The sequence below is a fragment of the Cyprinodon tularosa genome, unplaced genomic scaffold (genome assembly GCF_016077235.1).
Source record: "Cyprinodon tularosa strain WSP-4 unplaced genomic scaffold, ASM1607723v1 ctg79, whole genome shotgun sequence".
NCBI classification, from domain to species: Eukaryota; Metazoa; Chordata; class Actinopteri; order Cyprinodontiformes; family Cyprinodontidae; genus Cyprinodon; species Cyprinodon tularosa.
The window spans coordinates 2459379-2481609 of NW_024039551.1; the positions used below are offsets into that span (position 1 = coordinate 2459379).

Genomic DNA, 22231 nt, shown 5'->3' on the forward strand with positions numbered 1-22231 from the left:
AAATTAGCTCCATAGATGGCTCCATATGGGAAATAAACAGGTATTCAGAGGAGCTCTCTGAGACAGTTTTTAAAAGGATGAAAGAGAGGACATCCAGTTAGTCACATTTAAAGCTGGGCCCTTAGCTATATCCAGAAGAAAAACAGGACTAAAAAGTGAAAAACAAGCCAAGCTTCAACATCTACAAACAAGGCTGGCAGCAGCACAGATGATATTTATATTCCAGGATGAAATTACAGCGAAACAGAAAGGGAACAGATGAAGCTATAATGATGAGAAAGGCAGAGAGCGCATTAAGTTAGACATTTAACTAAAAAATACTGCAGAGTGGGAGAATAAAGACTGAATGAAGCAGAATGATTAAAAGTGGTCCCTATGTCCTCCAGCAGTCTGAGCCCATAGCAACATAACTATAAAGATAACTCTGGAAAACCTAAGCCACTCTAACCAAAAGCTTTATAAAAATAAGAAAACTTTTAAGCCAGGGCTGCACAGTGCTGCACTGTTGCCTTGCAACAAGAAGGTTCTGGGTTCGGTTCACGACTGCTCTTGTCTTTCTGCTTGGAGTTTGCATGTTCTCTCTGTGCATCCAGGTCCTCCGGCTTCCTACCACACTCCAAAAACATGACTGTTAGGTTACGTGGCTTCTCTACATTGTCCTTAGGTGTCAGTGTGTGTGCCTTGTGTGTCTTTATGTTCCTCTGTGTTGCCCTGCGACAGACTGGTGACCCGTCCAGTTTTGTACCCTAGCCTTAAAAGTAGACAGGGTGACTGCCTCATGATAGCTGGTTCCACAGGAGAGAAGCCTGATAATTAAAATATCTGCCTCCCATTGTACTTTTAGAAATTCTAGGAATCACTAGTAAAAATGCAGATTTACAGTGAAGCTATCTTGGCACATAAGTAACAATCAGATCTCTAATATCAAATAGAGCTTGGTTATTTAGGGCTTTATGTGAGAAGGAGCAGAAGGAACATATTAGATAAAAAAACAGACCTTATTCTTGATTTAAAAGGAAGCCAATGAAGCCAATAATGACCTTTAATCACCGTATATAGACTATATCTTTAGAAGGATTTTGAACATTTCCTAAAAGTTACTAAACTTATAGCTATGTTCCCTGAAAAGAAGCGAATTACCTTGCCCTTAAAACAGATTTAATACTTAAAAAAAGCATTTTTTTCTCTCTCTTTTTTCAGAACTTGCCTTAAAATAATTGCTGCTGTGGGGCTTTAATTCCACAAGTTTATATTTCAGTGAAGAGTTCTTATGAAATGTTCTGATTTTAAACACTATTTATTTTTTTTGGCAGGCTTCACCCTTCCCTCCATTTCTTTACATGCACGGCTGTGGGGGCTCTCTGATTCATGAAGAGTGGGTTCTTACAGCTGCTCACTGTTTTATGTTGTAAGTACATCACCTTGAATCCATAACCTGGTTGGAATGAAGGTTGTATTATTAAATCTTGGCTTTAGTAGTTCCCTCGCAACAATGTGGTAACAACTGTTGGTGGTAAACTGTTTACTTACTGTCCTCTAACTGGTGCTTATCACCCTTCTCTGTAGCCCCCTGAACACAACATCCTTCTGGCGTATGTGTTTGGGAAAACACCACATGAACTCCTCCATGGATGTTCCCTCGGCAGAGAAGTGCTACAAGGTGGACAGAATAATCAGACATGAGGGCTTTGTGTATGAGCAGGATAGCACAGACATCAGCAATGACATCGCCTTGGTGCATTTGACCGAGCCTGTAAATATGACGAAGGAGATCAGCCCCATCTGTCTGCCGAAAGCCGGGGCTGTGATGCCAGCGGGGACTAAGTGCTTCGTTACAGGATGGGGAGACGAGAAAGGTAGGAATTGCCTCAAATCATGAGATTGATTAACTTTGATTATGAACTTTTAGTCAACAGATTTATATTTTATGACCAATAATTACGTTCGATATTGTTACAGTTTTCTTTGCCACTGGGTGGAGCTGTATGGAGAGGAAATCACTAGCCTAACATGAGGGGATTATAAACTCACCTGGTTGAATTCATCCTCACAAGGTGTGTCCAATCTGCACAATTTAATTCACTGAGCAGACTGGATTCACCTGGTTCAGCGGCTGGGCAAAACAAAGGCTATATTCACACTGCAGGCTGAAGTGACCTAAAGCCGATTTTTTGGCCCAAATGCAACCTGGATCTGATCTTTTCATGGCAGTCTGAACAGCCACTTGGCTATGTGGTCCTGAATCCGATGCAAATCTGATCTTTCCAAATGCGACCTGTGTCTGAACGGCCAGGTCGCATTCATCCGACCTGAACGCCATTAATACCCGACAAAGGTCACTACTCTGGGTCTTGCTATGAAGAAGCGGCAGGGAAACAACAAACATGGCGGACGATGATGTAGAGAGCAGTATTTATGTTGAACCAACTTGAAAAGATTGTGTTTTTATGGATGGGAAAGATCGCTAGATGCGCTCTACCATCCAGGTTTACTTCCGTAAACACAGTGCTCCACTACGCATGCGGGACACTTTTGTTGTATGACTACAGTTCACACAGGAGATCACATACAAGTCGCATATATTTGGAAACGTGAACGACAATGCAAAAAAATCATATCTCACAAAAAAATCGGAATTGAGCATCAAGGTCTGCATTGTGAACGTAGCCAAATATATGGCATAGAGATGACATGATGAATCCCCGTCTCCCACCTGTGGTCGTTGGAGAATAATGCATCAACTCAACTTTTACTGTCATATAGTCGCTTTGGAAAAATCACAACTCGTTAATGCCCTAATGTGAGTGCTCTGTTTTGAAGAAGGGGTTGAAACAATCTGCTGAAAGTTTGAGGGGTTGTGATGTCCCCTAATAACATTTGCTAGAAACAAGTCTTGAGGTTTTTCAATGCTGGAAAAAGGAGGTTTTTCAATGCTTCATTATGAAATAAGACTAGAGTATTTAATCTTTTAACTTAAAATGTGTTTTACCCAGGTAACCTGTTTCCTGTTGTGGCTAAAAAGCTGAACCAGGCAGCCCTTCCTGTTATTGACTTCCAGACCTGCAGCAAACCTGAATACTGGTTGGACTCGGTCAGACCCTCCATGATCTGCGCTGGCTACGAGTCCCCGGATGAGCTCAAATCAGCCTGCCAGGTACGCAGACACTCTGAAAATAAGCTGAGAAAAGTTCTTCCAAATAAAGCTTTTATTTTGAAGACCTCATATAAGCATTACATAGCTGGTTGTCTTTTTCTGAAACAGTCAGTCAACTGTTTTGTTTGCAGCCATTCAGTCTTTATTAGAGCTGCCTGCTGCCCTGATCACAACCAGAACTGGACAAAAGCACATTTGGCCACTATTTGTTTGCCATAATGAGCAACCATGCAAACAGGGCCGTGTTGTAATTAGAGCTCCAGACCTGTAAAAAATTGTTTGTAGAACTCCGGCAGGGATGTTTTGCTGAGGATTATTTCCTCACGTTATTAATTTACTATTGACTCATTTGTCTGTTCTGCTCTCCTGCAGGGAGACTCAGGCGGTCCATTTTCCTGCTCAGTCACTGGGACCTGGGAGGTGCACGGCGTGGTCAGCTTTGGTCCTCAAGGCTGCATCAGAGACAAAAAACCCTCAGTGTTCACACGAGTGTCTGCCTTCAATGACTGGATCCACGACAACATCAGGAAGTTTGCATATGAAAACCAAAAGGCGATATAAAAGATCAGGATTTAATGCTTTTAGATTTATTTTTTAAGATTATGGCATTTTAATCTGGATGTTTTAATGGGATTGAAAACTCCCCAATTAGGTAATAATAAAACTATCAGTATTATGGTCTGTAATGTCTTGGTCAACAAGTTATCAAAGTATTTAATTTAATAGAAAAACATTAGGTTGAACATCTCTGCCAATATGAGTATATATTTGTTTTTCCTCTTTCTCTTCAGTTGTGATGCTCAAAATTGTCCTAGCTTTTGATTTACATTGAAAACACAGCACATCACTCCAGGGGTCAAGAGAAAATGGTCAGAACCAGTCAGATAACTACGAATGTGACAAAAAAACATCTTTTTAAAAATAAAAGCTCTAAATCAGCCAAATTTTCAAGTTTCAAAGATATATTGCACTCATCTGTGACATAATAAAAAGCTTAATTCAAACATTGCTCTGTTCCACCTACAATCTTGACTGATATGGTTACAGGAAAGTGCTGTTGCATCATGGGTAAAGCTGGCTCAGGTGTAAACTCCCACCTCCTGTGCTGTGATTGGTCCAATGTGTTTTAGACCTGCTCTGACCCTTAACAGCTTTCAGTCAGTCAGTCTGGCCAGGCTAGGAAAAGTCAATGTATGTAGAAGAACCTTTTAATTAAAACATGGATCCCATGATTGACGTGTTCAAGTAAAACCAGTGGATCAAATCCAGCAAACACCAGTTTCCTTCTGTTAGATTTATCATGAGGCTGGAAACTTACCTGATAAACATGAGACTTAAGAACTACTGAGTGATCAATGAACTAAAAAGTGAGTTATTGGCCGCTATGGTGATTAGAGACAGGGCTGAGAAAAAGAGGCAAACAAGAACTTAAACCTCAAGCAAACTTCATGAGTGGATGAACCGTCTGCATTGCAACAGATATGAAAAGTTAAAGGGAACATCTGGTTCTGAATCACAGAACTAAGACATAATACTGTGGTTTGGGGTTTGGGAGTGCAAACTCAGACCTCCACAATGTTTAGTAGTAGACCATCAGGGGTACACTGGGTTTCAGCAAATGAATACATCTGGGTGTTTGATTTGGGCGTAAGGAATTCCACCTGTTGGTGCAGAACTGGGATCTGAATATTTCATTGGTCAGAATTTAGAAAATGTGGGTGATGTTTCCACTGGCGGGCTAACAAGCACCAAACAGAGCTGGGTTTGTTCAACCCTCCTCACACATTCTGGCTGTAACTAACACTAATAGATGATGGTGGTGGAAAGGAGACCGTCCACCTCAAAGGTCTGCATCAAATGGAAAAAATATCAGTGGAAATATGTTTTGTATCAATGAGCTTCCTTTAAAGTGTGTAGTTTGAGATGTCTGTGTGTTTTCCTGTCATTAACAACTTGCTGAATAAAATCATTCCAAATCTAAAAGATTAATTATTTATGTCAACATAGACAAATTTTCCATGTTGTACTGTTTGGATGAGTTTTTCCACTGCTGTTAAGTTATTGAGTAGTTTTGACATTTAGAACTTATTTCCCTTAAGATCGCCCCCCCATCCCTCCCAGCCACCAGCTTCTATCTTCCCAGCCCCATTTCCTCACAGAGGGAGTCTGCAGGACATGTTCATGTTTGGGACTTTATCCCTCAGGTCACGTGAGCCGGCCAGTGGGCCAATAGGAGAGCATGGCTCGGGTTTCAGCATGGGAGAGCAGAGAGGAAGGAAGAAGAACTAATCTGTGCTTCATGAGCTGGACAGAAATCTGCCGGCATCAACAGCATTCCTGAAAACTGGATTTTCCTTTTGCTTTTAAAGGACTAAAATGTTGAGGATTAAGGAAGGTCCTGCCAGTGGCAGGGGTCTGGGGTCTTTCCTCTAACCAAGGGAGAAGAGGAGGAGGAGCTGCAGTGTTTCCCTCATTTAAAGTCTCTGTTGGAGTTACCTTGGAGGAAGAATGGGTGCAGGAGCCATGACCATCTGTGTGAGTAAAGCATGCTGGAGACTTTCCTGATAACTTCTAACGGCAAAATGGAAATAGCTGCTCTGAGAGGCAGCGTAAGAGATTTTGTCAAAAGAAAAATATCATACAATGTTTCCTGATATGAAAACAACTTTCTTCCTTAAATCAAAGCTAGTTATGTTTGTCCATCTCTTGTCTTAAGCGCAGAGACATTGCTTCACTTCTCACCAACTCTTTGGTTTCCAGCTCATCCCGGCATGATGTCAGTTTCCTTAATGCTCCTGTTTCCTCATGGCTTTTTTTTCCCTGCCTGTTGTGTCTTGAACTACATTTCTCAGTTTCTCTGAGCCCAACAGCTGCTGATGCCAGCGGACCCTTTCCAGTTTCTTCCATGGCCACCCACATACTAGAGGGAGACTGGAAAAGAGGAGGCTGCAGGGGGAGGGGCTGCAGGGGGAGGGGCTGGGAGCAACACATGCTGGGGCTTGTTTTCAGTCCCCTTCATGCAGAAAACTTGGCCAGAGGAGCAAGATTCCACTTCCTATTCACTTCTCAAACTTAAAAAAATATATAATAAAGATTTAATTTTCATTAGAACAGGCATTATTTCAATAAGACCACTGTTAATAAAAACAATTACCGTATGTTCTTTTTTTACCCCTTTATATAGGAAGTAGTTCCAGAACAGACAACTAACAAGAAAGAAAAAAGAGGAAAAGAGGCTGTGCATCAGCCTGCTCTCTGCTGCTAGTCTGAGATCTTTCAGATCTCTAGCAAACACAGGAAATGAGGTAGAAATACAAAAATGAAATAACATAAACAGGGTTACAATAGTTATATTCAAATAACTGAAATCTATCCTGAAAGGTTTTACAAACTCTCTCCTGTCTAATATATCCTGCTAAAGTCTAAAAACATATATCAACTTTCACATGACATGAATAACTATATGGACCTCTTCTTTTTTTTAGATATGTATATATATAACAAGAAATGTTGTTTCACTAAATAAAAGCTAAATGCACTGTATACAATGGGTAGGGGTCTCAGATTTATTTATATTGTATGTGACGAAAACGGAAGCTAAAATATTTGTTACCATAAGCGTGGCCAATAAACTCGTCCCTGTTTGCTGTTTTCAGTCATTGAATGAACAGTAATAACAAAGTATTTAACAAAGTACTTAAAGTATTTAAGTTATTTTTGCCTAAAATACGCGCATTTGTTCTTGGATTGAGGAGGTAAAAGAGATATTTTGCCGATGGAACAAGACAATTTACATTTAGAATAACAAAACACAATAGCATTGTCTTATTTCAAGTGCATTTTATCTAAATATCTTCTTTTAATAGTAAAAATACTAATTCCATTGGCAAAGCATTTAATTTACCCACTCAAATTAAGAGTAAACACACTTAATTTAAGAAATGTTTACTTATTTCTAGATCGTTTTTACAATTCCCCCCTAGCCAAATGTAGCAGAGTTTGGTTCAGCTATCTGTGTTCATATTGTTTTTAATCCGTGTTTTTTTTTTTTCTCTCTTCCGCTGCTCCCCCTATCCCGTCTCTCGGTGTAACATCATCGGATCTGTCGTTTTGAGACATCTTCTTTGCAGTTACATGTCACTGATATACAAAGTAGCTGCGTGGTTGGAGGAGAGACCCACAGCAGCACTCAGAGAATATTAACCAGCAGCTACTTTGATGTTTAGGTAAAAGTTAGGAGACGGGTTGGGTAAAAAATTAGAGATCATACTACTGAAAAATCAGTTCGACATACAGAGCTTTTTCAGCTAAAAATGGCAACAAATTGTAAGTTTATACAAGTTACCGTAGTATTATAATGCAAGAAGCTTGAGAAAACATGGTTGGTTCGTCTTTACTAGTTAAAAAAAGCTTGGCTCCTCAGAGGACCATGAGTGACAGTTACAGGTTAAAATGAACATGTTTTCTTATTGTACCGACAGAATCAGACTGCAGAGCTTCTACATATCTTGAAATGTTCTTTCTGGCATCATCATATTAAAGAGGTTCATAAATCTTTTTAAACAGAGCACAGAGAGAAGTAGGGAGAGCTGCAGATTTAAAGGGGAAACAAATTTACTGGGATATACAACACAAAATAAAATACATATCCAAGTTTACTAGAATGTTTACAAGAATAAAATATGCTATGCTATATTTAAAAAGCAGCATATCCATATTTTTCTGGATGGATGGAAACTGTACTTCAAGGGATGCAGTATATATCGATTTTGGTATAAGAATCGGCTGTTATTCATAATTTTTTATACATTAATGTTTTGGGGCCCTATATATGTATTGCACTAAAATAAATCTCTTTAACTACACTGGAAAAAATCTAAATCTAGATAAGTAATTTTTTCTTAAAATAAGTACATTTGTCCTTGAATTGAGGAGGTAAAAGAGACATTTTGCCGATGGAACAAAATAATTTACACTTAAAATAAGAAAACACAATTGCATTGTCTTATTTCCAGCGCATTTTATCTAATTATCTTATTTTAAGAGTAAATCTACTTATTCCATTGGCAAAATATCTCATTTACTGACTCAAATTAAGGATAAATACACTTAGTTTAAGAAATTTTTACTTATTTCTACATCATTTTTCCAGTGTATCTATAAATATAAATATGTGTATTAAAGTTCTGTTGTGTTCTCAACAATAGGAAAGCAGTCAATAAATATATGTTTGAGCTCATTTTTGGAAAATACGAAAACCTACTTAATAAAATGGTTCCGGTGGAGCATCTTTAGGTCCATCGGCCCCCACCTGAGTGGCCCCACCAACTTTCATCACAAAGTTACACACTTGGTTCCATTGCATCCTTCTGCACTATTTGATGTCAGTAAAAGTAAACATGTTTTTTAAGAACAACTTTATATCCTCAAATTTGGAACAAGGCTGCGCGCCCTTTGCCACAAAGTGAGTATAAATCAAGCTTAAAGACTCTAGAAACTCTGCTAAACACACAGTCACCTTTTTCAAGCTCTTTCATATGCTTATAAGAAAACGAATGCTTATTTAATATTAGTGGGAAACATTAATGAATATAAAGAGTCTCTTTCCATCTGGGAAGTTGGTTTCAATCAGGCTGAGACTCAAATGTAGCTTGAAACCATCCTAGTTCAGTCGTTACATTGTGTATCATTTCACCTATTTGAGCGGCTGCACCATAGACTCACATGTGACATAATGGAGTGGTTGCCATGGGAACAGCACTGAGACTCCATTCTACTCTGCAGGATCCAGAACAGCAGGAAGTCTTAACTGATACCAGGAGTGAATAAACAAAACAGATAAACAATGCAGAGATAAATGAGCTGTAAGTAACACAGATCATTAGGAGAGGATAGTTTAACTTCGATATGATCATTTTAAATTAGACTGGACATAAGATGTTGGTTTATGAATCCAAGACCTTCAATTTTCACCTATGCAATATATAGGTGTCTCTCTCTTTAAGGAAGATGTAAACTGGTTAACAGCAACACACTGGTCCCTTCTTTTCCACTTCCCTTCAGCTCACAGCCCACTCTGTCCTCATATAGATGACGGCCTGTGGGTGCATTTCCTGCAGCACAGACCTGGCGCTGCTTCATGAGGCCTCTGTCACTGTATGGCTGATGTCTGCTCTCCTCCCTCCAACAGCACAACCAGGCTGCAGTGTTGGTCAAAGAAGACATGAAGAAGATTGCCCAGATATCCATGCTGAGATCCAGATCTGTGGCAGCTAGAAACAGCCAGATATTTGGAGTGCCCCTGTTGGAGCTGAGGGAGCAGGGCCTGTTGGAGGATGGAGTGCCTCTGGTGGTAAAGAGGATGGTGGAGCATCTCAGGCGCCACGGTAAGCATAAATTATATAAGGAATTTTTACTTTTAATTGCTTAGAAGAATGTCCAGATTGTCTTTACAATTTAGTAGCCTAAGTTTGTCCAGTTACATTAACAATCCATTAGTTTGCTGTATTTTCCATATATTTCAACATTTTTAGGTCTGCTTTATTCACCTAAAAGAATACGTAGATCTTATCTTTAACATACCATAAATCACAAAAGCCAATCTTATTAAACATTTTCTCTGAAATGTTGAATCAAATAATAAATTAAAGAAGCAAAAAAGTTAATAAATAAAATAATATCTACTTCCAGCCCCTTACTTTAGTCTTTAAAATGTATAACATATATGTCTCCCAGGTATCTGCTTGTTTAAAACGTTGTATTCAGAAATAAACAAACAAAATAAATAATTTTTTCCTTCATGTCTGTTTGTGATGGTTCCTACATACTGCAGCGACTCGGTTTACCACTAGATGTCACAGGAAGCTTATATGACAGGTTACAAGCATACACATGATTTGATTTTATTTACTAGCAAGACACTTTCTGGATGGGGTGCAGAGAGTTGTGTTAAACTACTACGCCAAGTCTTTGACTAAAGAGACTGTTGTGTTCAACTGTCAGATGAAGAGGATGTTCATTGTTGTCCATAATGTTCTTCACTTTGTAAAAAATTCTTCTTTGTGAGCTCATCTCCAGGTGTTCTAGACCATAGATATCCATAATAAAGGCTAGATGTCTCATCCGCGCTGCTGGCCAATGGGGGTCGACGTCCGCACGTGGCGGCCATCTTGCCACAGGCAGCTCGCTCATTCGTAACATTGTGTTTTAAAGGCGCATGTACTGAAATAACCATAACTTCCTCAATTGTCTAACGATTCTCAAACTGTTTGGTTTGTTAAACAAAAGTCAGACATGTAGTTATGATACTGAACACTTATGAATAATTATAACCGTGGAATTTCATATGAAAAGAACATTGAATAGAACATACAGGTGCAATAAATATACACATGCACAAGGTATTTATGTTAAATCAATATATGCTATTAAAACTCAGTGTACTGAATGGCAACATGATATATAGATATATCTATAGATATATATATATATATATAAATATGTGTATATATATATATATAAAAATATGTATATATATATAAATATGTATATATACATATTTATATATATATATATATATATATATATATATATATATACACACACACATTTATATATATATATTAATATGTATATATATATATATATATATATATATATATATATATATATATATATATATATATATATATATATATATATATATATATATATATATATATATATATATACATATACATATATACATATATATATAAATAAACACTTTTATTTGGGTGTGATTAATTATTTCACAGTCCTAATTTATTTATATTTACATACATACTTTTATAATATGAATATTATTGTTATAATAAAATATGAAATACTGACAAAAAAGGCTTATTGTGTGGCAACCTCTTGTTGTAGAAGCATAATCCAGGTTTCAAATTAAAGGTAACACTTTGAAGTTTCATGTAGACTATTCGGATTATATATCAGGGGTAATTACACAAAAGTTCCTATTTTTAAACCATTATAAAAGTGACATTTATTTGCTATTAAAATTGGTACAATAGTCCCCTTCACAAGTATATATAGATGTATATATAGTTATAGTATATAGTATATAGTATATAGTATATATAGATGTAGCATGTTGAAATCCTCACCTACACTACTGTGATGGTATACACATGGAAGACAGAGATTTCAAAAATGACCCAAAAAAAAATAGCTTGGCTAATGCCCTTTGAAAATGAAGGTTTTATTGAGCTTCTGTATAATGTACAAGAGAGCGTTGTCCACAAGGCCATCAAAGTGGACAGGAAGGTAGCTGTGGTCATGTACTAGTGCAGGAATGTCAGCAAACGGGGATGGAAGATCTTCTCCTCCTGCTTACACATTATATAACCTGCAGAAACAAAAACAAAAGTGACCAACAACAATTCACGGTGTATAAGATTGGTATATCAATATGTGATTAAATTTCAATGATACACATGCCCTTTGAAGATGAGCTGGAAAGTTGAAAATGTTTGGCACAACACCATCTTTAAGTTGTCCAAATGAAACTAATACGAACTTATAAAAGCTTTGACTCAACAACAGTCTTGTAATACTATTATGTCATAGCAAAAGTCTGGCATCTTCCTTTTAATAAACGCAGCAAATTCCTGTAACATAATGTAAGATGTGTTGACAGACCAAATCGATTGGAAATCATGTTAAATTCTGGCTCTTCCACTGATGTAAAGTTGCTTGTTAACGTTAGCAGCTAGCTAAACTGTAACGTTAGCTGCTAACTTACTAACGTTAGGTCTCACTTTGCAGCTTCTTGTTATTAGCCAGCTAACGTTAGGCTAATAATGAAAATACAACAACACCCAGATTATTGTTATTAGCCAACTAATAACTACAACCACATCCACAAAGATTGTAATTTACACCAAAGATTAATTGTCATACAATCGTTATTGGTGTCAGTAAAACCTATATAATTGACTAATAATCTCAGCCTTGATAACTTGCGCAAGTAGCCGTGATGCACAACTATGCTGCACGATTAAGTCATTTTTCGACAAGAAAATCTGCAATTTCGACATGTTCAAGCATCAAGAATAATAGCCACGTTCATAATGTTTGTAAGAAACCAAACTGTTTGTAAATCCGTCAAGAATTCAGTGAGATAAGAGTATTTGTGTTCGTGCTGATCACTCACCTTACATTAGGTACCACAGAGCACAACAGAAAGCCTGCCTGAGGCAAGATGGCCGCCGGTGATGACGTTTGAGACTCCGCCGTAAGACATCTAGCCTTTATTATGGATATCTATGTTCTAGAGGAGTTGAGCTTTATTGTTTTTTCGGAGTGTGGTAGGAAGACATTACCCTCAGAAAATCCGCTAAACATAGGGAGAAAATGTGAAATCTATGCTTATACTGCTGGAAGACATAGGGTACACTTTTTACCATTCTGTGTCATTCTATCTCTATTCTCCAAGTCTTCAGTATTTGTTAGTTTAATCTCTAACTTTATGCTCTCAGTGCTTTATATCATGCAAGCTTCATCTGGTCTGTTCCTGGTTGGCTGTGACTCCATCCTAGAGAGAAATATCAGCTGTGCTGCTGCCATCAACACCATTGTTTATAGATGTTGGAGCTTGGCCTGTTTTCAGTGGAGTCCTGTTTCTCTTACTGTGACTAAATAAAAAAAAAAAAAAAAAAAAAAAAACATTTTATAAAATCTCTGCTTCTGTCTCTTTGAACCCCAGTCGGCCTTGGCAGAACCACACTAAGTCTGGTTCTGCTGGAAGTTTTTTCCTATGCTGAGTTTTCCTCTCCACTGTCGCTACATTCAAGCTTGGTGTGAGGGATTGCTTTCAAGTAAATGAGTCAATGATCAGCTGGTTTTCCCTAGATCGAAAACTGGATGATCTGAGTGAATTGTAAAGTACTTTGAAATGATAAGTGTTGTAATTTGGCGCTATATAAATAAACTGAATTGTATTGAATTGAATGGGTTTATTCTAAAATTCAGTAGGAACAATATGGTGAGACTTTAACATTGCAGTACAGGAGTCACAATTGAGATTTAAATGTGATACCTTGCAATACTTAAATTTACACATTGGCTTCAGCTTGCTGACAGAAGCAAAGCCGACAGGCCCTCTGACTTCCAGCAGTTCTCCTCATTGAGCAGCAAGGGTTGAAACCGTAATCGTCCATTTGCAGGGTAAACTCCTGCATCCGACGCCACTGTCACCCAACCGAGTTTCAACGATAGAAAAAGCTGGATATGTAAATGGAAAGAACCTCCACTTTGGTGGTCAAAACTTGTCCAAAAATTGACATATTTTTTATAGCAGGTCATTAATAATGGATTAAATTATTCTTTATGTCAGATCTTCTTTTGCTATATAATCCTTCATTATGGTCACAACTAAATATTTTACTTCTTGTTTTCCATATTACAATCCCATATAAGTTGCTCCATTGATAATTGTGTGTTGAAAATAACATTTTAAGTATAATCTAGAGGCTTTAGAAAACCTTTTCAACCTGTTGGTTTTTAAAGTGCTATATAAATAAAGTTTGATTGGATTGGATTATCAGCTTTCAGTCACTTGGAACTAGCTTTTCAGAACCCACTAGAAACCCCCAGATAGAACCCTATTAAGAGAAGGCTGGATAGAAATCAAGAATGAGATGAGAAAATTGATAAGAGGATGTGGGTAATGGGATGAAGAGCATAAAAGAGATGTGAGCTTAGATTGAGCTGAGGGTGAGGAAGGGTGGGGTGAAAAGATGCGGGGTGATCAGCGTACTAACTTAGTCCTAGAAATGCTCTTTGATGTATCTCCTTGCTGAATGTCAGTAACTATTTTAGCTCTCTATTGCTCCTGCAAAGAGTTGATGACAATATTGCTCCACACAAGATGCATCCACCCACAGAACTGTTTCAACCCTCGTTACTGGTCTCAGAAATTATCATGAATCCACTCTCAGGGATCCAGTTTATCTCTAGTGACCTGGATTAGTGACAAACCAAAGATGCTGTTTCAGTTCCAGGATGAGGTGTTGATCTATAACAAAGCAGTATTTTTCTTTGCATTTCCTGCAGCACTGCATCAAGAGGGTCTGTTCAGAGTAAACGGGAACGTTCGGGCGGTGGAGACCCTGAGGCTACGACTGGAGAACGGGGACGATGTTGACCTGCTCTCTGAGTCGGATCTGTGCACTGTGTCCAGTCTGCTCAAACACTACTTCAGAGATCTGCCTGAAGGCCTGGTGAACTCCACGGTGCAGCAGAAACTTATACAGCACTACGAGGGTAAAACATTAACTCCTGCTCTCACCTTTATCTTATCTGTCAGGAACAATCCAACCAACAGAGTTTTAGGATTTTACAGCATGCATTGCCAGACTCAGAAGGGAAATGGAGAAATATGAAAATCTGGGTCATAGATGCAGATAAACGTTCAGTCTTCTCCATTAAGCAGAGCTAATCAGGGCACCAGTTTGCGTCTGAGTGTATGAGGCTATTGGCCACTGCAGATCTCAGGCCAGGCCTGACCTTTAAAGAGTGTTCTATGGCAGAGATAGTCTGACCTGCCTTCCAGCTCCAGCTCTACAGTTACATGATGGCAGCGGATCAGACCGTTTGGCTAAAGTGTTTGTTTTGCTTATATGACCACATAAATGTCTATGTTGTTTTGAGATGTTTCCTTACAGTACTGTTTTGATTAGCTGTGAGAACAAATCTCTCTGATGGATTCAATGAAACTGATTTTGGCCTTTTTAGTCTTGTTTTTCTGCTATATCACAGTTTGACAAATAGAAAATAATCATTTGGTTTCAATACTATAATTCCAAAAAAGCTGTTAGCTCATAACCTGGTATATGGTACATTGGTGGTTTGCAGTTTTAAATCCTGCTATCCTAAATCTTTCCCATCCCTTCTCCAACATGCTTCTTCATACTTCTGCAGACCTAACTGATCACCTCTATGATGAGGGAAGTCAGTACTTTGATCCTGGTGTGCTGGTGCACCGATTCATCCCTAGAGGACTGGACTTTGGCACCTCTGCAGTAGATGATTACCCAATTATTGATAGACACCTTTGGTTACATTTTGCTGGATATTTATTTAATAGTCGAAGCTGTGATTCTTTTGTGTTAAAGAGGGTAGGGATTTGGGCCCAACACCTTTGTAATTATAATACCACACTGTTATGTTATCCAGCTCCATGTGGATACAGGCTATTAGGCAATGCATCCAACACCCTCCTGTGTCCCCCTTTTTTACCCAGAGTTCTCCTAAAACCAGTACATAGGGCCATTATCGGGTGGACATTTCTCCCTCACTGTTTAGCCCATCTTCTACCCATATGAGCCACATATGTAAATCCAGACAATCTTAAATGGTCATAAAATGGGTGGAGAAAATAATTAAAACCTTTTATTCATAAAGCTAAACAGTACAAATATATCTGGGATAATCTGGGCAGGGTAAATGTTGACAGTGGCCTTCTGTAAACACTTAAAACCTCCATCACAGTATTATGGATGGGCCTTATATAAATCCTTTTTTGGGCCAGGATGCCATACTTGATGGACAGACAGAAAACGGACAGATGGATTGTTCGACGTCTGGATGAATAATGGATGGACAGATTAATAGGTGGATGGATGGATGGATGGACGGACGGACGGACGGATGGACGTATGGACGGACAGACGGGTGGATGGATGGACGGACGGATGGATGGATGGATGGATGGATGGATGGACGGACGGATGGACGGGTGGATGGATGGATGGACGGACAGACGGACGGATGGATGGATGGACGGACGGGTGGATGGACGGACGGATGGATGGATGGATGGATGGATGGATGGATGGATGGACGGATGGACAGACGGGTGGACGGGTGGATGGATGGACGGACAGACGGACGGATGGACGGACGGACGGACGGACAGACGGATGGACGGACGGACAGACGGATGGACGGATGGACGGACGGACAGACGGATGGACGGATGGATGGATGGATGGATGTGCAGATGGATGGACGGACGGACGGATCGATTGATGAATTTTCAGCAGAGATGGCAAAAGTACTCACTTTCCGTACTTGAGTAAAAGTACAGATACTTGTGTTAAAAAATACTCTGGTGAAAGTGGAAGTACTGGTTAAACTTCTTTACTCAAGTAAAAGTAACAAAGTACAGGCTTGTAAATTTACTTAAAGTATAAAAGTAAAAGTAGAAACCACTTTTTTCATGCCGTTGCCTACATTTTAAATGGATGTCTGCCAATAGGACTAGATCTCCGTTCTTTTCAATCATCTCGTCGTCCATACTACTATGCTAACGCTACCGCCACCAAGCTGCAATGATTTGCCGCCAATGAATACCGCCGAATCTGTCGATTCATCTTGTAGTGGTGCGTCAAATGCAACTTAGATTCCCATCCAATTAGATTGAATTTGGTATTGATGACGTGAACAATAATAACGGTAACTCCATTGAAATGATTAAAAACTAAAGTAACGAGCCAATTTTTTAAAATGTAAGGAGTAGAAAGTACAGATATTTGTGTAAAAATGTAAGGAGTAGAAGTAAAAAGTCGCCATAAAAATAAGTAGTAAAGTAAAGTAAAAATATCAGAAAAATCTACTAGAGTACAGTAACGAAGTATTTGTACTTCGTTACTTCCCATCTCTGATTTTCAGGCTTAGCTTCTCAGCTTCTTTGTAAATCCCTGTTTTTTTTTCAAGCACCAGAACTTCGGAAGTTGAACACATGCATAATGTCTCAGCAGTCTCTCCTCAAACATTCTTGCATTAAGCTCTTACTACTGCCTCCCTCCCCCATCAGAAAGACTCTCAACTGTGTAAAACTGTAGACTTACAATTGGAAGGCAATGTTCCCCTCTGTTCCTCTACATACTTACACAGAGGTACCCATATTGTTACACATGCATGCACAGAAGCAGAGGGCCATTCACAACATTTGCGTCACTCAGTCATATCCGTTGAGCCAACTCTGACCCAATTAATTACCCCAAGTAAGACTCTCAACATATTTTCAGGCTTTTCCTGTAATGCTCTTCCAAGTCACCACAACCAAAGATTATTATTAAAAATGACCAATTTCTATTTGAGTTTGGGATCGTTTTGCTGCAGGAACAGTGCTTGGACTGTATTCACGTTCAATGAACCCAAACCTTCCCAGAAAGCCGATAGGCCCAATGCTGAAAATGTCAAAGAGATGGAGAAACGGGGTACCTTTCCACTTATGCCCCTTTTCCACTGATTCCATATTCCATTACTGTTTTTTCAGTACTTGTATTGGCTTTTTAAGCCATATTCATCTCTACACCTGCTTCTGAACAGGGATGAACATGTGGGGATGGAAACGGTGGGGTAGAATAGAGCCAGGCCAAGTGGATCTAGTGGAAAAGGGGCAATAGTTGTTTATCTTACATCAGTGGGGTCTGGACCTGGCTGGAAAAAGTGCATTGTTAGGAACTTAAGGGTATTAGATATCTGATATATAAAAAGGAGCTTGGCCATTTAAGGCTTTATATGTCAGGATTTTTAAATTCTATTCTAAATGTAACAAGAAGCCAATGAAGAGAAGTTAGGATAGGAGAGAGATGATCTCTCTTTTTTATTTTCATCAGAAGTCTGACTGCACCATTTTTGATCAGCTGAAGGCTTTTGACTTTAATTTGTGGACTTCCTGATAGTAAAGAATTACAATAGTCCAGCCTTGAACTAACAAATGCATGGACTAGTTTCTCAGCATCACCCCTCGACAGGATATTTCTAATATTTGCAATATTCTGCAGATGAAAGAAGAAAATTCTAGAAAACTCTTACATATGGGGTTCAAATGACAGGTCCTGATAAAAAAAATAACAGCAAGTGTTTTTTTTTACTTAACTGAAATCAATTTAATCCCATCCAGATGAATTGACTGACTAATCAGATTCTTCTTCAAAGACTGGTCCAAATACTTCATCTTCTATTTAGTCTGTATTCAGGAGCATAAAGTTAAGAATCATCCATGATTTTATGTCTAATATATACGGCTATAGTATATATAAAGGATTTCTTTCATCAGGATTTATGGACATTTATAGTTGAGTATAATAAGCATAGGAGTAAAAAATTAATCCCATGCTGTCTAATAATTCTACTAATTGGGGGAGTCTTGGCCTTGTGGGTTAGAGCAGTGCACCTGTGCTCTGAGAAGGTTGCAAGTAATAAGAGTGAAAAGTGTTCCTTTAATTCCAACAAAATATTCAAGTCTTTCTAAAAGAATATTATGATCAACTGTATCAAATGCAGCACTGAGATCTAAAAGGACAAGTACATATACAGGTCCACTAGCTGAGGACATGAGACAGCAGCGAGCAATTTTGGGCCATGGGGTTGAAGAAGAAATCATGTTTTTCTGATGATGTCCTTTTCAGACAGTGCAGGTGATGTTTCCTGGTGGTTTATTAGAGACCAGCTTCAGCTGCTGCCAGATATTCACCACAGCCTCCTGCGCTACCTCTGCAACTTCCTGACTCTGGTGGAGAGGAACCATGAAGAAAACCGCATGACGGCCCACAACCTCGCCACTGTGTTTGGACCAAATGTTTTTCAGTGAGTAGAGCGATTTCCTTGAATAAATCTCAATTCGTTTACCTTTTATGAATAACTGGCCCTCTAGATGTCTACTTACTTAAAGTTCTCTGCCTGTTGTTTGTTGTTATGGTTTGTTTGTTGTTCAAGACAGATAAATCCAACCTGTAAGTTTTCTCAGATCAAGGAAGGAGGCTGCATCATATACTCATATTAAGCAAAATATTTTTTTTTTAATTATACTTTCTTTCCAGCAGCTGGTCTAAAGGACACAGCTCATTTTTTTTTGTTCAATCAGTCAAAACCACCAAAGAAAACAGGTTAACTGAACAAATACAGGGTGTCAACAACATGATTCCTGAAAATTTTCCTCAGCATTAAAGGACTTGCTTTAGATGGAAGCAAATTTGTCATTAGGATCCTTTTAAGGTTTCCAACTAATACAGGAAATAAAGGGAACTGGCTCCTTATTTCACATGCAAACATACAGTTCAACTACGGAAGAAAGATGAAAGCTACTCTTTCTTTTCTCTTTTCCTCATCTTTTTAGCAGACATGAAACCATTTGTTATGGTTAAGCTATGGGACTAAAAAGGCATCTAGAAAACACAGATCCTGAAAACACCTAATGGTCAAGACTTTAAATGTTAAGATCAGGCTACTTAGAAGCACTGATAAAGAAATTAGTTTTTCTATGAGACAGAATAGTGAAACCAGAAGAGCAAAGGTGAAATACAATATGTCATTAAACTGAGCACACACCCAACAAGAACATCAAACAAACTACACAACATTACAACATCCATAAACACGTGTAGAAAACTGAAGGAGAGATTACGGGACAGCTGTTAAAACAGCAGATCCACAGAGTAATTAACCAAAGACTGATAGCACAGGAAAGGTCTGTCGTTAGAGTATCTACTGCATTGCATAGGGCGTTGAAATCTGGCAGAAGAACTAACCACTAATCAGAGATGCTGGGAAGCTCAATAAATCCCTGTTTAATGGTAAAACATTAAAACAAAGCCGACAAAGAGCAACCATATCGAGTTAATTAGCTTTTTGTTTTGAATGTTTAGTCATATTAAAGCCACTGGAGAGATTTGGGGCATTGCCTACTGATGGTGGTCGCCTTGCTTCTGTCAGTGAGCCCCAAGGCAGCTGTGGCTACAATGTAGCTTGTCACCATCAGTGTGTGAGTGTGTGTGTAAATGGGTGAATGACTGAATGTGAGTGAGGTACTTCGTTCAAGTCCTCTGACTTGTAAAAAGAACTATACAGGCCATTTTCCATTTTACCATTTACAGTATATAAAGGTCTCCATCTGTACTGACTTTTAGCCAGCAGATGGTGCTGTTGCGCATAAGGATAACTAAATAAAAGGGGTCTATTGACCAAAGAAATAAGCAGCAAAATCTAAACACCTGTAAGTAAAACTTAACACACTCAAGTGAAGCCAAAAATCCTTTAAATGAATCATCATGTAGCTGCATTAGTTTACTTTTCCCACACCGATCAGCCTGGTCTGCTTGTGGTCACAGACACTAGTTTATGTCCTCCTGTTTGGTTGGAGACGCTGCTGTAAAATGAATCAATGCAGTGCTGGTACCTGCTAACTGCAAAGAAGTAACAACCAAATGATTCACACTGCAGAAATCTTTGAGTTTGACTATCTGTTTTTGGAAATACACTGCCCCTAAAAAGTATTGACACCCCTAAAAAATATAAGATATGCGTAAAATAATCTATAATAATAAAATAAATGCCACACCAAGGCAGTGAGTTGACTTCCAGTGATCCATGACCCACAGCACACAGAAAAGATTACTAGAGAGTGGCTTCAGGAAGGGTCTTTAGATGTCTCTGAGAGACCCAATCAGATTCCAGACCTTAAACCCTGATGAGCAAACCCAGAAAGACCCAAAAATGTCCGTTTACCTCATTAAGCCTTAGAGGATCTGCAGAGAACTTGAGGAAGTTGCCAGAAACAGATGCAACCATGTTCCTATAGACAGTGAATGCTGCTGGAGGTGTTTCAATAATGAACAATGGACTTGAATATTTCCCCCTTTTGTTAAAATTTGGACTTTTTATATCTATAAAAACATTTAATTGTATCTAGAGAAACATTGAATTTACTATGGACTATTTTGCACATTGTGGAAAGAAGATGTGAATACTTTCTGCTGACCCAAATTTAAAAATTAAAAGGTTTCATGAACCTCAGTGAAGAAGCTTTAATTTTTTAACATATTAAATACAGAAAGTCTGATTTTTCCCATATTCCGCTAAGAGCATGGAGCTGTACTAACCAGAAGCTCTGTTTGACAAACCAAACCCGAACCAGCAGAACCTCAAACTCTGGAACAGTTTACTCTGCCACGAGGGACCTTTAAAGAACCTGTAAATCACATCCTTAATCCATGGCTTTCAGCTTTGGAGAAACTTTTAGATCCTGATATAAATCTTCCTTATATTCAAAAATAAGTGTTTTAATTAAATGGCTATTCAACTTTTTTGTTGTATTTTAATCTACATCTCATTAAATATCTTCTGCGATGCATGTTTCTTCTTGTTTCTGTGATGTTGCATCACTGTGGTCCAACTAATATGGTTTTAATTACAAAGGTGACATTTGTTTCTAAAACCTTACTTTCAAATGAGGTTTTATATGATTAGGATAATTTCTAGCCTGACCCATCATCTGTCCTCCGGAAAAAAATGAAGACGCATTTAAAACTGATGCGTCGTCATTGTTAACGCCACTCTAGCAGATTCCGATAAGGGCTTCATGTTCTATCGTAATGCATGAGGAAATAAGAACTGTCTGCAGTTCTAAACTGGTTTGTCCAGACTGGGAATGATGAAATAAAACACCATCGGATCTGAATGTACAGACTGGTTCATACTGTACACACTGTTCTCCTCTCCACAGGCTCTGTGCATGCACAGGTTTTATAATTAGACTTACAGTCAGGCCTGCAGCCAAGCCTCGATCACACCAGCTGTTATCAGTTTGGCAGCTCTGATCAAACACAGACTGAGATCCTTTCACTGCCTATCGGCAGCCTATCGACTGAGCAGCATTTATTCAGGGAAACACAACATTATGCATGCACAAATTAAAGCTACTCTCATGTTTTTATTTCGCAGAGTTGCTCCCAGCCTGGAGGCGGTGAAGGATCAAAATATTTGCAATAAAATTATGGTCCAACTCATCCAGAACTACAGCCGAATCTTTGATGCCAAGAGCAATCCAGACGATCCAGACCTGACAGAGGAGCTTCCTACTCCCAGACTACTCCAGGTGCAGCAGATGTTTCTATGAGTTGGATTACTCACCAGGAGCTTATGGAGCAGCTGGGATAGCAGCTGGGGATCACATTAGAGAGAGATGTTAGAGTTAGAGCAGGATCAGTTTTCCTCCACTCAAATGGAAAAAAATTGACGAGT

At 38.7% G+C, this 22231-nt stretch overlaps 2 protein-coding genes across 6 annotated transcripts in view; both read left to right on the forward strand.

Annotated features, from left to right (window-relative positions):
* The window catches only part of zgc:154142 (uncharacterized protein LOC555481 homolog), a 42967-nt gene extending 37830 nt beyond the window's left edge, over positions 1–5137 (forward strand). Inside the window, exons 22-25 of the mRNA XM_038271113.1 lie at positions 1314–1408; positions 1567–1856; positions 2994–3154; positions 3527–5137. Of these exons, the coding sequence (XP_038127041.1) occupies positions 1314–1408; positions 1567–1856; positions 2994–3154; positions 3527–3715 (735 nt within the window). The 3' untranslated portion in view covers positions 3716–5137. The remainder of the gene's footprint in view (positions 1–1313; positions 1409–1566; positions 1857–2993; positions 3155–3526) is intronic.
* A 307-nt stretch (positions 5138–5444) lies between these two features.
* Positions 5445–22231, forward strand: part of fam13a (family with sequence similarity 13 member A) — a 70563-nt gene continuing 53776 nt past the window's right edge. For 3 of the 5 annotated variants that reach the window (XM_038271071.1, XM_038271074.1, XM_038271072.1), the window contains exons 1-5: positions 5445–5689; positions 9345–9540; positions 14255–14464; positions 18622–18799; positions 21932–22085. In XM_038271071.1, coding sequence (XP_038126999.1) covers positions 5663–5689; positions 9345–9540; positions 14255–14464; positions 18622–18799; positions 21932–22085 — 765 coding nt within the window. In that variant the 5' untranslated portion in view covers positions 5445–5662. The remainder of the gene's footprint in view (positions 5690–9344; positions 9541–14254; positions 14465–18621; positions 18800–21931; positions 22086–22231) is intronic. The other 2 variants (XM_038271073.1, XM_038271075.1) reach the window with 1 other exon arrangement.